General features: G+C 40.4%; 1 protein-coding gene across 10 annotated transcripts in view; it reads right to left on the bottom strand.

Moving 5' to 3' along the window:
- Positions 1-16,524, bottom strand: part of DENND1A (DENN domain containing 1A) — a 147,205-nt gene that overhangs the window by 97,544 nt on the left and 33,137 nt on the right. For all 10 annotated transcript variants that reach the window (XM_050980851.1, XM_050980844.1, XM_050980845.1 and 7 more), the window contains 2 exons: positions 4,527-4,576; positions 1,657-1,776 (listed from right to left, as the gene is read on the bottom strand). In XM_050980851.1, the coding sequence (XP_050836808.1) occupies positions 1,657-1,776; positions 4,527-4,576 (170 nt within the window). The remainder of the gene's footprint in view (positions 1-1,656; positions 1,777-4,526; positions 4,577-16,524) is intronic.

The raw sequence follows: 16,524 nt of genomic DNA, 5'->3' as shown, positions 1-16,524 counted from the left end.
ACTTGCATTAATGATGAGCTTTCTTTTTCTCATCAGTGCACAGAAGAAGCAACAGGAAGGAAGTGAAGAGTCCCAATTCATCCACTGTGGTTGGGTTTTTTGGTTATGAGTTGAAGCAGAAGGCATTTAACTACAACAGAACTCCTCCATTTCTTCTTGGCACTCACTCAACATAAGGGAGCTGACAGCAAAGAACTCTTATCCAGGAGGGATCAAGAAGGGACCCAGATTATTCCTTATTCAGATTTTCTTTTTAAAACTGCATTTCTCCTTTAATTTGACATTGATCAGGCAGTTACCCTCTGTAAGCAGCCACTGCCCACAGGAGACTGAGGGAATCAGCACCCAACTGCACAGGGGAGCAGCTCTGTGGGAAGAGCTGGGAAACACCTTCCTGCCTGCAGGACCCAGTCCCTGCTGCTGGACTGCCAGAGCTAATAATAGCTGAAATGTCTGCTACAGCACAGACAGAATGGAAGAAGATACTGAGCAAACACCTGTCACTCTGCCTCCCACTCAATTAATTAGCAATTTGGGTAGATCTCACAATTTCTCCAAATATTAAGCTCCCATTCCATGGCATTGCTGAGTGCAGCCCCCTGCAAGGAGAAGTGACCTTGTATTTTGCAATGTGCCCCCTGGAATGCTTCAGAGGGGCACATGCAGACACCCAGGGCTCCACTCTCAGGTGCCCCACATGGGACAAAGAGAAGTTCCTCTGTTCCTCTGTCCTCACCCTGGCTGTGTCCCGTGCAAAGCCAGCCAGGGATGGCCCTGACAGATGTGTCCAGCTGCTCACAGAGCAGTCTCCTCATTTGGGAGGCTTCAGCCCCAGCTGTGCTGTCACCTCCCTGGCTGCCCTCAGTCCCCTCTGAGCTGGGGACTCACCTGGGCTATTGTTCCTCAGCTGGGCTACTGTTCCTCACCTTCCAATTCCTTGTGAACACACAAAAAGCAGAAAGTAGAAGACAGGCAATTCTTAAATGTGTCTAAAACAAGACAGACCATTTGCCACATGAAAATCTTCAATCCCTGGAAGTTCTTAATGGAACTAAAATATTGGTGGACATCAAATTTGATTTTACTGGCATCATTTCTGGACTGTATTCCAACATGGCTGTGGGAGGTTACCAAAAACTACTCAGATAGAGCCTCTTGGCCCATTTTCTGTGAAATGCATACTTCCAACTTCCACTGACAGTCTTTACTATGCCAAGCTTCACAAAACCCTCAACAGGACAGAGGAAAGCTCACACACAAAACTGTGGGGCTGTGGAGAGCATCAGTGACATCCTCTCAGTTACCAACAGATGTTTTGTTAATAAAACTTCCATGTACAAATGTCCACAAAATGTCTTAACAAGATCAGTTGTGACAGCTAAAGATAACAGCTGCCATCATGCTATGTCATATCAAATTACTGCAGAGAGACTTTTTTTCCACGTTGTTAACTCCAGAACGTTGACTACAAACAAATACAGTTATCTACAGAGGAACTCCAAGTGCAGGGGATTTTGCACCGCTTGTGCAGAAGAACAGTGACTCGGAGGGCCAGATAGGGAAACAATTCTGACCAGCTGGAAATGGTAATTGCAGTGTAACTGCCAAGTCAAAGACTGCTCCTGCAGCCAGGCAGAAGCCAAAGCACAGACCTACCTTAAGATGCAGAAGCAGCTCTTGGCCCCTGAAGATAAGCGACAGAACCCAAACCTCTGCTTGCTGTCAATGTCTGTGAGCACAAAGGTGAAGTTCTGCCCAACTTGGTTAATGGCATGGCTGCAACAGAGAGCAGGAGAGAAAAATTACTGCTGAGCTAACTCTGTGTCAAGTATCACATCCAAGTCATTGAACCTATAACATTTCCTCTTTCAGCAGAGTTTTTTTGAAAAATTAACTAAAAAGTATGCACCCTCCAGAAGCTTAAATATGCTTGATGAAGGAGGAGTGGGGGGTTTGTGGTTTATTTTTCCCATTTTTTAAGTGTGGGAGGATACTAATAATGAGTTTATTTTTAAAAGAAAATGGTTCTGATTATCAACCAGCAACCAACCCCACGTTCTCTCATAAAACCCAAATACTTCTAATTATAGGAAATTAAGACTTATTTCAGGTCATGTTCTAGGGTGTCACTCCTACCAACTGCAACAAATGCCCTGGTAAATTCAGAGCCCTTTAACCAACAGCCACAGGCCCTAAAATATTCTCTTCTATGACACCACACGCAAAAAACCAATTTTTGTGGGAGAGTACACACTCAGTGCCTAGAAGAAACAAAGGAAAAACAGACTTGCAAAAATAAAAGCTGGATCCAAATGGGAAAGATGTCACTGTCCAGCTTAGAAAGAAGAATCCTTCAGTGGATTCCAAACAGGGAAGGGAAAACATGCTATGAGGAAGATGAACAAAAAGACAGATATTTAAAGCACTCCAATAGTCTGAGAATTAGCCAGTGTGAGTACTATCATCCTCCTGAAATCTAAATGTCAGCAGAGCAACTACTTCCATAAACCACACTGAGCTGCTGGGGATACCCAAAAATCCCTCACTGGTGGTGTGTTTTATCTGTAAAGCTTGGATGTAATGTTACTATGGTGATTTTAGTATGGTGTTTTAAAAGGGGATTATATGCTTAATTTTAACAAGGTTGAGAGCAGAGCGTGTGTGAGAAATAGCATTAGAACTGACAATTAAAATTATGGAACAGGGGGAAAAAACACGTTTCATTAGCAGCAGGGAGAAGCTTGTTTAATAAACAACTCAGACAAGCTGGTGAGTTCCTCCAGAGCAAACCTAGAGAGTCCTGCATTCATGTGACCTGGGGAACCAAACCTTGCTGACAGGTCCTGCTCAAGTTCGGTGCCAGTTTTTCACAGGGAAGGATAAACTTCCCCACATAAAAGGTGTTCTTCCTAAGATTTTAGTATCAACCCTTCAGATTCATAGCTCTGCTTTCAAATGGGCAGAAGGTCTATTTAGAGCCTCACAGGATGGAAGCAGCACAAATCTCATCTCCAAGGGGACAGACAGAAGTTATGGCTGGAGTGATTTCCATAAAATCCCTCCCAGCACCCACACCTGACCAACACAATCCTGGCAGGGAGCAGGACCAAGGAGCAGCTCTGCACTCCTGCAGCTGGAGAAGAGCCTCTGCCTCATTCCACCACCACAACAGCAGCAAACTGCAGCCACTGCCTGGAGGAATGGCCAACCAGTCCCTGGGGGTCTGAGCAGTGGCCACAACACATGAACAGAATCAGTGCAGAAAGAATGGAGTGTCTGTGCCCCTGAGAGCCAGAACCTCCAGTGCCACCACTGCCTGTTTGTACACCCAGAAGAAAAAGAGCACGAGCATCTCCTTCAAGGCCACAGCCTTAGCCTGGGTGTGCTCTGCCTCCTGCAGTGGGGCAAGTCCACTCTCCACCTCAAATTATTAAGGGTGTTCTGGGTGACAATGTCTCCTTTTCCTTCAAACTGGCTGGCTTGCAGTCTTTCAGTGACAGTCTGTGATATTCAGACAAACAAGTGGATCCAGAAATGGGAATCACTTTTCATTATGTTCTCATTTGCACCCCATATGGGTTTTCAGTGTTCTATCTTTCAAAATGTTATATTGCTGAGGAAAACCAAAAACAACAAAACAAACAAAACCCCTAGGTACAATAAATCTACACACAAAAAGCATAACTATTTCTAGTAGAAACAAATACATGAGAAAAATGCATGAGTATTTCCTTGCTTCCACCCCTTAGGAAATGAAGGGATAAGCAGTAAAACAGGGATTCCAAATTCTAAAATGAGAAAAAGCCTTGCAGTAGTTTAATCACAGGAAAGGTCAATTCCCTCAACCCACACCAGTCTGTGTCTCAGCTGATGAAGACAAGACATTCTGACCAATTAAGTGATGCTCAGAGATGAGATGAGCACTGGTGCAGTCTTTCAAAATTTCAATTGTTGTTCTTTTCACAAAACCATCAATAACTCACAGTAAATGCAAAACGAAAAAGGTTCTACAGTTCCCTAAATTACAGGACGTAAATATTCTCAGATCTTCTCACATTCACTTCACAATTTCTCCCCCAAAATCAGAAGCCACATTAAGTAGCTGTCAAGTAAAGCAGCAGCATTCCAGCAACATCAAGAGGCCTTCAAATGTAAAGCATTTCATTAATTGTTCCACCCAAATTTTGGCAATTAAGAAATAAAATGCACAGGCAGACAAAGCTTTGATATTAATATGCATATCTGACAATTCCTGCCCAAGCATTTTCCATCCAAGCATTGTGCAGAAGCAAAAGAAATGCCCTCAGAGTACTCCCACCAAACAACTCCAACTTTTAAAATTTCTTTTTGTTTCATGGTGCCCATAAAAACCCCAGGAAAAAGTGATTCTGAGACCATAATTTGCACTCCGGTGCTTTAAGTCCCAGTCCCACAGACAGAACACTATGAATGGTATGGCTTTTATTTTCTACAGGGGTTTTATTGACAAGCTTATTTTCTTGTAAAGTTTGAAAAGCTAACAATACCTGTCCACATAGAAGGGGAAACAAAACTTGGTCAGAGTCTGTAGAACTTCCTGTAGAGAGAGAGAGAGAAAAAAAAGATAATTTATACATCTATGGGGACCAATAAATCTAATATTAACCACATCACACAATTTCACAAGTTTGCCCTGAAGAAATAAAAGACAGATGAAGAAATATGGGCTTTATCAATTACATGGAAGTAGTACCAGGCAGTCAATCATGTGAAATAATAAACGTGATCAAACTTCATTAAAAATGAAAAATTAATCAAGATTCACACATGGGCAGGCAGCAGGAGCCATCCAGCAATTCTCCAAAGAGGAGGAGGAGGTTGGGTTGTTGAGTGTTAACACCTCTCTGGGGACAGTCCCTACCCTGACCATATGGATCAGAGTGAATAACACCAAACCACATGGGCCTGGCCTGGCAGGACCACTTCTGCTGGCACAGCTTTTGACTGTTACCTAGGAACAGAGGGCTGGGGATTAGAGAATACTTCCTAACATCAGCAAGATAAATAACAAAAGATGAAGCCAATAGGTCTCATAGCAGGAATGTTTAATGTTGCCTACTGCTATTAGAAAGGAAACCTCAGATTTAAAAACTGATTAAAATAACGTGTATTAAAATTGATATGGATTGTTTAACCTACAAACCATTTTCTAGAAGTTGCAAAACAGCACCACAAACAGAAAAGCATTTAAGCATGAGAGCAAAGAAAAGGATGAATATGAAAAGTGAAAACATTATCAGCAGATAAATTAATCATTCTCAACTTTACAACATTAAACAAATACAGTCACGAAAGAGGCAAAACCAGAAATATGTTAGTCCCAAAACAGTTGTGTTCATAGACAAAAGCAAACCATTAGATCTTCAAAATTTGAATTCTGTAACCCACAAGACACCATAAAGCTCTCTCAGTTTACAGATCTTTCCTACAGCCAATTCATTGCTCATTCTCCTTCACACTTCAATATTTCAGATCCTGAAGTGTAAATTCCATTTCTGCTTTCAGAACCCTGAACAAACAACAAACTCTCTGATAAAATCAACACTTTTCTGACCAATAGCAATAAATTATCATCAATAACTAAGTAGCTGCTTCTTGCTTCATTTATTTCTAAGCCAAATGCCATCATTCCCAAATAAACTCCATCAATCTAATAACCTCTCCAGTGAAGCACAAAACATATTGACTCCCTTGCAGGAACATGTTCCTCCTGCATAATTCAAACAAGCACAGCCCATCCTGAGCTGTGGTTTCAGGCTCAACTGCTCACACTCCTCTTTGGAGGTTTCTTGACAACTAAAATGTGGCAAGTTCTGAGGATTTCAGACAAAAACAGATATGGAAACTTTGACTTCTTGACAGTTTATTGATAGATTATTTAACAACCTCCTGTTTTTAAAGAACAAGAAAGGATCTATTGAAGAATGCCATGTAGAGCAAAGACGTCTCCTCCTTTGAATTGCAGCAGGAAACTTGGGAAGGAGCTATGGAGATTGCAGAGTAAACTCTGCAGAAATCTCTGTTTTGGTACAAAATAATGCCGTGACAGTAAAGGTCTCATTAATATGATCAGGTTCCCCCTGGTGCAGAATCTCACTGACTTTCACAAGCTGAACAACTCCAATTGCTCAGGCACAAAAACTGCATCTGGACAAATTTTAACTACTGCACAGTGGTCCTTTGCCACAACTGAACTCTCACAGTGCAAAATGCCAGCAAACAAACAAACCTACAAAAGAATTCTAAAATTGTGAAATTATTATATCAGGAGAACAAAGTGCCTGTATCTCTATTGGCCTTATCAATACACACTGATTTTCAGAAACAAATTCATATAGATACATAACATTCTGAAATAAAATAGTGCTAGAAGACAAAGCCACCAGTCACCTCAAAATGGCACAATATATTCTCTCCATTATTTTGATGACTTGAATAATTCCTGTAACAGCAAGTAAAACCATTCACATAATAAAACATTCAGCATCTCATCAGCATGGTGTCACTGGAGAAGTGCATTACTCAGAACTTACTCTGCACTTACTCCTTGATATTTACAGCTTCCTAAACGCAGCAAAGGAAATGATCACATAAACAGGCCATATATTGGCTCTGTACTGCTCTAAACTGCCTTCTCTTTTAAAGAAAGATTTTACAGTGATATTATTATCTGACTTTTACAGTGTCATTCAACATAATTTGCTGTTCATTATACACCAATTCTTATCTGCCTCGATTCACAACCAAAAAAACTGAGACTAGCACAGGTTAACTGCAGACTTATTTTTCAATGGTAACTAATAAAATAATATAAATACCATATGTAGAAATAATTTTTAATTAGGAAAACTGCTGATCTTTTGCATGTAAGGGAACAGTTACTGGAGAACTATCCCATTTTTGCTCAAGTTGCAACCTCGTTACTCTAAATATAATGCTGGGGGATTTTTAATTCTTTTAATACTCCTCGGTTTGAAAGATAAGCAAAACCTACATCATTCATATGCAACATTCTACCCAACCTCTATAGGTTATTACTTATGACCTAGAAAACTCTTCATTTCTTTATGATTTCAGACAAAATAAAACAAAACCTTCAATTGCTCCATGTCAACATCTTATAATCTATTTTTTTTAAACCCAACATGAAGCACAGAGGAAGCAGTTTGGTTTTTTTGTTTTATTCCCTTACGGCTATTTTCCTAAAGAAAAACCTGCACGAATGCCTGTAAAGCAAGAGCCCCTAAAAAGAAGAGCAGAACCCCCCAGCAATGCAGGACAGGCAGCTGATCCACGCAAATTACCCGGGAGCTGCCGCCGGGGTCTCCAGGGGACCACACGCCAGTTTTCTGGATCAATCCCCAAGTTTATATTTTCACAAATCTTTTTACATGCAGTTTGATTTTTAACATTTTAATGAGCAAAAAGTGCATCTCCAGCAGCCAGTCACCAGAGCTAAAGTGCAGGGCATGAACCGTGTCCCGGTGGATGCGGCGCAGCCGCGGCACCGGGGGCTGCAGCACAGGCACCACCTGGCTCCCCGTCCCAAGGTTCCAACTCTTTTCATAATCAAAACACTGCTGACATTATAAACCCCACATGGGTTTTCTAAAATCCTTCCCAATCAATAAAGCCAGTACATAACTTATCGGAGACAACACAGAGCTCATTGATTAAGTTTGGTTTTGGTAGCAAAGTTTTCACAACAAATGAGGCAGGAACACCGTGCTGAGCCCTTTTGTGTCACAGCCACCTCTGAAGGTGAGGCAGGCTCTGCAAGGCTTTCCTACACTGGCAGGACAGACTTGGACAGCCAGGCTGGGAAGCACACACAGTACACACCGGGCTCCCTGTTGCAACCAAACAGTAAAGAAAGCTCAACAATGCTGAAAAAATGTGCACATTCACTTGTGAATTTAATATGCAAGCTGTAGCTGAAGTCTTTTTTATTTTTAAACCCTTCACCGTATGCTCCCACTTCCAAATCAACAGAACAACTTCAGATTCTCTTAAATACAGTGGGTTGCTTCACTTCTGCTCAAATGAACATCACTAACAAATATCCCACATGCAGCTGCAATTAAATAAAACTGCACTGAAAAATGATTGCAAATGGCTGGGCTAGAGAAAGGTCTGCTGCAAAGGATCTGCTCCTAGAAAGATGCACGAGACACCAGAGAGGCAAAAGGAACAAGTGTAGGGAGAAGTGGGACAGAAAAGAAATGAGAATACCAGGAGATCTGTGGGAAATGCTGAATGATTAAGGTATGATACTTCCATAGGAATGGGAGTCAGAGCAGGGAAACACACCACACAAACCACCAGGCTGGGAGCCTGGAATGGAAAACCTGAGGAAAATCTAGATGAAACTGGAAGGACAACCCAGGGCAGAGACTGGACCCGCAGCTGTGGATCCTGGAGGGGAGGCGGAAGGGAAGGAACCCAAACCCCCACAAGTATATGTTACAAGAGAACAGAGCATGGCCAGTGAGAGGAGTTTTCCATGGAGAAGAGATGACTCTGTGATGAAAAAGGGGGATTGCTGTTTCATTTCCTTGCCCTTACACCTGAGGCAAAGTACAGCTGAGGTTACTGCAAATGAAACACTACAGAGAGGGTGGAGACACTTCTCACCTTACCCAGCTAGAAAGGCCATCAGAACCCAGCAAACCAGCATGAAACACTCCCTCTGCCATGGAGGGACACCAAGAGACTCCCAAGAACAGACTGAGGAAGGATGGAGGAGGAACTGGAGAACAAGGAGGGCCCAGAAGAGAACAGCCCCCTGGCTGATGGGTTGTGAGCACAGGGAACAGCATCCCCACTTGGCCAGGGAGCAGCTACTGGTGACTTTATTGCTCCTCAGAAGCAGCATCAAATTTAAACACTACAGAAATCTTAATACAGCATTAAAAAGTGCTGGGAGATTAACTGAAGCAAAATATTATCCAGTTAAACTTAGGTTGCCCATTAATGTCTCCTATACCCACAGAATTGTAATCTACTCTTATATTTAATTCATCTATTTGGATAATTTTAAGCTAACAATTAATTAAATGATCACTGCTAGGGAATAATAGGTTTAAGAATTCAAAAAAGCAAGCAATAACCTTAAACCCAAAATTTCTCTAAGTTCTAAAGGTTTTTCTGGTTTTGAGAAAACTGGTACAATACAGATTCTTTTTTAAAAATCATTGCTTGTTTAAAATATTTATGTCACATTTCATCTTGCATTGACTTCATAATAAAATCGTTTTATGCCTTATATCTTTACTGAACATTACTGAATTTTGTAATGTACTAAATATTTAAATAAATTATTTTCATCAGTTCTTTAAAAGAATGTTCTATGCCTAAAAAAATCTGGACATAATTTGCTGAACAGAATGACTTTAAATTGCTTGAATTTAGTTTTATCTCTACTTTTCTAATTCTACTGGTATTCCAATACAACTTTATAGCACTAGATTATCCATTTGTTCTGTGCTCCAGAAATCCAGCAGCTCTTTCTGAGCAATTCTAAAGCTTGAATTAGGGGAGGGTTTTTCTCCCAAAGTCGCCTGTTCCTGTCTGAGGGTGAGCAGGGGAACAGGGCCAGACAAAATAACATCATTTCATTGAAGGAAACTGATTGTTCTCAGGAAAACACTGTTTTAAACAAACAAACAGAAAACCCCAACATGCATCTCCACAATGCTGGAAACAGGAAGAGCAGGAGATAAATAACATTTCCTAAGCATATTGAGGCCTGCTAGCATTTAAATATTTTAAACGTACAAAATATGTGCACAGATGGGCAACTTTTCTCCTTGCATTACTAAAAACATATTTCAAGATAAAGCTCAAAATCCCTGAATTTTTTAAACCTAATTGTGACTCTGTTTCTTAGAATTCACACCCCAAGGCCAAAGCTTTCCTGCCACCAGTCCTTCAAATCTGATTTGGACATTACACGGGAGGAGGCTCCAAGCCTCCCTGAGGTCTCGCTCCTTTTACAACACACGCAGAACCAGCAGATAATGGGCCTGTGCTGAATTCCGGGCTCTGCTCAGCTCCTCCTGGGACACAGGCCTAGCAGATGTGATAAAAACTGTGTCAGAGAAGTAGCTCTAGTTTTTGCCTTAATGACAACTTCAACCTCTCAACTCATAGAACAAAAGAACAGGAGCAACTATTACTTTTCTCCAGTAGAAAAAAAAAATCTGAAAGTAAAGCTGAACTAAATATTTAAGCAGTTTTTCAAAGAGATCTCCTCAACAAATGTCTTTAAAATCCCTTCAGTAAAAGCAGAGATTTAGTTTCATTCTAAGAGAAATAGATTTTAGGTAAAAAAAAATCTACAGCTACTGTTGTACTGTTGAATAACTGTTCCAATCTTAAATCACAAATAATTGAAAAATTATACTAACAGGCATAAAAAAAATCAGATCCAATTATGTGCATAAACAGTGATCAATTGGTAAAGGTAAGAAGTGTCAATAGCAGAGAGCTGGAACACTGATTCAATTAAATGTATTTTAAACATTTAATTACTAAAAGCAGGAGTATTTTCACTTGCAGATTTAGCAGAAATGAGGTGAGAACTATTAGCTGTGAAAAGATAATCACATCCTGCTCTGCCCGTAAGTTGCACAGGTACACTGCACCAAAACCAAAGCTTTAAATCTATCCTTGGGTTAGCATTTGTTAAATATTATAATTCTGGCTTAAGATGAGTGGCCTTTTCAGCCTTCGCCTCCATCGCTCTATTCAGCTCCGAGCACATACCCACTTAATCAGCAATCATTGTTCTCTGAGGCAGGACTTTGTTGTCAAGACAAGCACTGAAACCTTTAAAATATTTCAGAACTGGCATAAGAAAAAAGTGATCTTTGTCAAACAAGGACAAATTTATGCAAATCTTTTATAAACATTCACAAACATTTATTTAGCTTTTGAAATGTTGGCCTCATTTGAGAGCATGAAAATGAGGGGGAAGTAGGAAGATGCAAAGGACAGCTTAGAGGCTGGCACACTACATAAATATTCAGAAGGAAGATTATAGGATTCATGTTAGGCTGTCTTAGGTTTCTCCAAAGTCCACATAGAATACCAAAGAACAAAACTAACGAGAAGTAGAGCAGATGTTAGACAATGCAGCAGCCCTCTTTTCCACACTCACTTGGCTATACTTCGATGCTTTCATTTTTTCTTTCAATATGGTCAGGTCATTCAAGGATTCTCCTATAGACTCTGTATTGTGGCTACAGTGCTATAAGCTGGACCTCTGTCAGCTTTCCAAAAGTTCCTGATGAAAAGGCATTATGCAAATTGTACCTCTCTTACTCTCTTTTCAGGAAAAAAAGCCTCCAGTATGCAGTCATTGGAGTATTGGAAGTCCCAGCCTTCATTTCTGTATGGTTGTGTTTGCCTTAGGGCCATGCTGCTTGTTTTGACAGTGGATCCCCCCAGATAGTTGGGATTAGTCGAGCTTGTTTAGATAAACTTGAAATCAAGGCCTTCTCTAGGTAGACAGCTAGATGTAGCTACTGAGTTTCCAGCTGCCTTCTGCTTTCATCCCAAAACAACTGCAGATTCACAGCAGAGATCACAGCCACAGGCTATGTCACATACATAAGTACGAAATTAAAGGCTGCTAAAAGAAGCCTTTGTAAGTCTTAGTGCTAAAATAAGGAATCTGTACTGCATAGTTTAAACAAATTATTGAAGAAGCACCAATAAAGGTCTGCAGCAGAGAGTTAACAAGATGTGTGTGAAAGAAATGCTCTGTTTACATAACTGGGCAGGATCAGGCTTTGCTAATCACCACTGCCCCATCCACTGTGCACCTCCCCAAATACAGGCAAGGAAATACCTGGAAGCACTGTCTGCTGCAGCACCCAAAAAAGAGCTCTGTTCCTCAAATACAAACTTTATCATCACAGGAGACTATTGTGGCAGCACTGCTCCAGTTAGACTTTCAGTCATATACACAGCCAGATTTCATCTTTGCTATAGTCAGATAATGCAAGCCACAGGAGTTCATTCTCACAAATATAATGTATTAAAAGAGAATGGCCAGAGCTCCAAACCAAAATTAAAACCTAAAATCAAAACCCACCCATGTAACTACATTACACCTGTATAGATCTGCACTGTAGTTCAGTCCCAACAGGAGATTCATTTTTCATAAGGTAGAAAAAAACCCACAAACAGTTTTGACTTTTTAAAAGACTGTAATCTCTTCTAGCTGGGTGCAAATTTCCATATACACTTCTGCCACATCCAGGCACAACAGATGGGAAACTGAATTAAAGGAAAAATTAATCCCTAGGATGTTAAAAAAAAAAAACAAACAAAAAAAACAAAACACCAAAAAACCAAACAACTTAGTTCAACAAATAGTAAATATCATTACAAATCAACTCCCATCTCTTGCTCAAGAAAACGGATGTGCAGAAACTTGCAATGTTGGAACACTTTAATTTTGTGTCTAAGAGGACAAGGTAAGGATTCACCAACCTCAGCCTCTGTGCACAGGAGGTCTCTGGAATCACATTTCTGCCATTTCCATATTAGAGAAATTCTACCATCTCCCACTGCAAAATGAAGTAATTTCACTGAAAAGGTCTTTTATAGAAACTCAAAGCATTAAAAACTGTGAGAGATGAACATTAGACTTCAATTTCTTCCTGCACTGGTTACCAAAGAGAATCCTGAATTGCCTTTGTCACTTCATACCATAATTCCCTACCAGCAACACCCTCAGCAGAAAGAAGCTCCGGACTGGGAATCCAAACCAACAACTGAGCAAACAGCTCATTCCTGAGTACTGAGGAAACCAGTCCCAGCAGTGCCAGCGGACTTAGAAAACAGAACATCACTTTGAGAGCTGTTACCTGGAAATGAAATCTGACTGCTGAGGATGCAGCTGTCCCAGCATTATCACGTCCCAGCAGCTGGTGCAACCCCTGGACTGGCCGGCTCACCGGTGTCCAAGTGCTGTGCCCAAGATGCTCCTCTCTGCTGAGGAAAGGGTTTGAAGCTGCCACTAACAAAGTTAACACCTCCCTCACCCAGGTAGTATCTGCCTGTTGCAAAGAGGAAGTGTAACAAAACTGAACAATCATCCCAAAGGGGGCAACAGCTGACCAACTTTGAACTTCCCAAGGCCCTGTTTCTCAGGCTCGTGTTCCCATCACATCGGTTTGAGAATGCCCTAAAGAACAAAGATTAAAATGATGAGTATGATGAGGACACTCTTGCCCACAGGGCAAGAAGAACTTCTCTAACATATTTTGCAGAGATGAGATGGAGTCAGTGATCACTTCAGACAACTGAAGGTTATAAGAGGATAAAGCTTTTTAAATTGATCAGCATTTCTACAACTTCCAGATTTTCAAATATGAGAATATGTTAGGGAGAATTGTGGTCAAAACCTGAGAGCTATAAAAACATTCATTAAGCCCTGGAAAGTGGTTTTTACTTCAAGAAAGGAGAGCTGATCTGAGCAAAGATGACCAAATTCAGAATCTGAAGTTGTCCAAGAGCAAAGCAAAGAACCTTGGACTTCCCTGGTTTAACAAGGGTCATGTCCAGCTTGTCCCTGTGACATGCCACCAGTTCCATGCTGCTGTCCAGACACACGTGAAGGATGGGGTGTGTGAATACCAATGAGCGTCATCTATCATCACCAACAAACCCTCCTTTGCAAGGGACAGCACTTCCCACTTGCTGTCCACACAAACACCACCACCAGCCAGAGCAAGGAAGAGTTTTATGAGCAGGGAGATGAGCTAGCTGTACCTTAACATGCCCAAACCCCCACTGGCAGGACCTTGAATGTTATTTCATATTCTTCTTAAACAAAACAAAGATGCTTTCTACATATTACATGTCTCTAAAGAATACTTTTGAAATGGTTTATGAATCGATCAATAGCACCAGTACAAAACTGAATAGTTCAGGAGCCTGGTACAAGACAACTTCCAAAACTATTTTGCTACTGACTGCCTCACCAAATCCAAGTAAAATAATACTGCTGAAGCACCTCCCATTTTAAAGAAAGCCAGCTTTGCCTGCAGTGAATATTTTTATACCTTTATCAATACATTTAAACCAAAGTGATAATGATTACTCACTCTAGGCCTGATCCTACAACCTTCACTCACACAAGCAGTCCCACAGGATTTTAATATCACCACCTCAACGAATTAGAGTTTGCAGGACAGGCTTTAAATTATTCATATATTCACAGATTTTTAAGACCAGAAGGGACCATTATGATCATCTAGTCTGACCTCTTGTATAACAAAGGCCATACGATTGTAGCCAGTAATATTTGCACTCACTGAATATCTGTAGTAAAATCAAATTGTGTTTAGCAAATTTCCAATATGTATTCAAATTTTTCACCAAAGAGAACTGAGATGGTTTAGAAAATGGCTTGGACATACTTCCTCTCAGTTGAACCCAATTATTCCTCTATTTCTATTCAGCATTCTGCTGACTTCTGGACACTGGCTTTTGGTGTGGTTTTTACAGACAGACTCCAGAGTCCAACACTACCTCAGGTACTCTAAGGCCAAAATCAAGTAACCTCCTGAGCTCCTTCAAAACATTAATTGCCAGTTAATTACTATTTGCTTTCTGCACTTTTACCACTCCTGCCCTGCACTTCTCAGGGCAGGACTTCTCAGACACAGATATCATAAGTGAAAAGACATTCAATTAATGCTATCAATGCTGCACAAACAGGAAACCAAACATTTCCACCTCAGCTCTTTCCCAGACAGGATCATGTGCAGCAGCTACTTCAACCACAGGCTTAAAGACAAAAAACACCAGAACCACTTTTCTACATTTTCTAAATTACTAACTGCTCAGCCTTTCTCACCCAACTTCATCTGCTCCCAAAAGGACTGCTCTTTTTTTAAATTACTCTTCAGACAGGTTTTATCATACTGTGTATGCAACCTGTAAGGTAAAAAGTTTATCCTCAGATGATGTGCAATTCAGAAATATCCAAGTGGATTATAATCATCCCTGTTCAAGCAGCTCAGGCCCTTAGTGCACACAGACTTTCCAAGACAGGAGTTTAGGGTCCATTAGTGGCCAGCACTGGGTGACGACTCTCCAATCACACAACTCTCAATGACACAAAGGAAGTGCTCTTATTTTTCCCTGTGTGCAATGTTTGCACAATGCTCATAGACTCTGTACAAGAAGGACCATTAGTTTCTATATAAAGACTGCCATAAAATTTTATCTATAAATGTATAGAGAAGTTTATCTATAAATATATAAGTTTATAGAAAAGTTTATCTATAAATGTATAAAGATTGTTGGTTTAGTTATAAACTCTGTTCCAATGCCAGTGGAAAGAAAAATTACCAGCAGAATAGAAGTAGCAATCTGCATAAGTACCAGCTTGCAAGCACGCATACCTCAGTCATTCCTTGAGTAATTAACTGAACATACAATAGTTCATCAAATTACAGACAAGCCATCATAGCACGGAGAGCAGCTCACAAACAGCAACCATCACAACAGCATTCTTCCTTTCCTTTTCAGATGAGCTATAAAGATTAAAACAGTCAGGAACCAAATGATGCACAACTTGAAATAAAGAAGTATTTTAAAATATACTGCATTTTCTAAGGTTGTCTAATTCCTCCTACACCTTCCATGGATTGTTTTACTACTTCCTATTTCTATATATTTATACAACAACTATTTCCTGTATTGTTTCTGATAGAAGTTTGTATCTTTGCTGCAAACTTTCTTGTCTTTAAATTAAGCCAGGAGAGCTGTTCATCTTGGGATTCATCTTCAAAACAGCGGGCAGCCAAAATTCATATGGCGACCTGCTATGGATGGTGTTTACAACAACCCAACTGCACAGGATTCACCTAAAACCATTAACTTCATTACTAACTTTTTATTAGGAAGCCAAACCAGAAAATACAGTGATACAGAAGGATTTTTCTGGTTTTTGAAAGGATACTTCTAAGAGTTCTCATCTGGTTTAAATTCTGAGGTCATGCTGAAAAACCAGCACTGGAGAACTGTTGGTTATAATACCAACAATTACTGATGTCATGCTAGGTAAAACCACAAACACATACATATACATTTTGTTCTTAAAAACTATTATAAAACAGTCCTACAAGTTAAAACAGTCTCCTATTTTAAAATGTATCTCAAGACTACTCCAGTGTCCCTGCTGCCATTCAAAAAAGCCCCATTTTACCCATTTCAAGAGGCCTGGAGCAATCATTAGCATTTTTTCCCCTTGGTAAGGCTCCTCAGTTACCTTGTCTATGACATTTTCTATAAAATATTCCCTTATACAGTTATTTAACAGATTTAAACCGTAGATGTCATTGTGGTCTGAACATGTCAAAGACAACTTGAGGGGAAAAAATCAGGACACGCAGAATTCACTTTGTCAGTAATTACAATCAAAATTCCTGCAATGTGGCTGGCCTGCTCATTACTTCCTGA

The sequence above is a fragment of the Serinus canaria genome, chromosome 17, assembly GCF_022539315.1.
Source record: "Serinus canaria isolate serCan28SL12 chromosome 17, serCan2020, whole genome shotgun sequence".
NCBI lineage: Eukaryota > Metazoa > Chordata > Aves > Passeriformes > Fringillidae > Serinus > Serinus canaria.
Note: the sequence above shows the minus strand (reverse complement) of the source record. Positions and strands in the feature narration are given on the sequence as shown.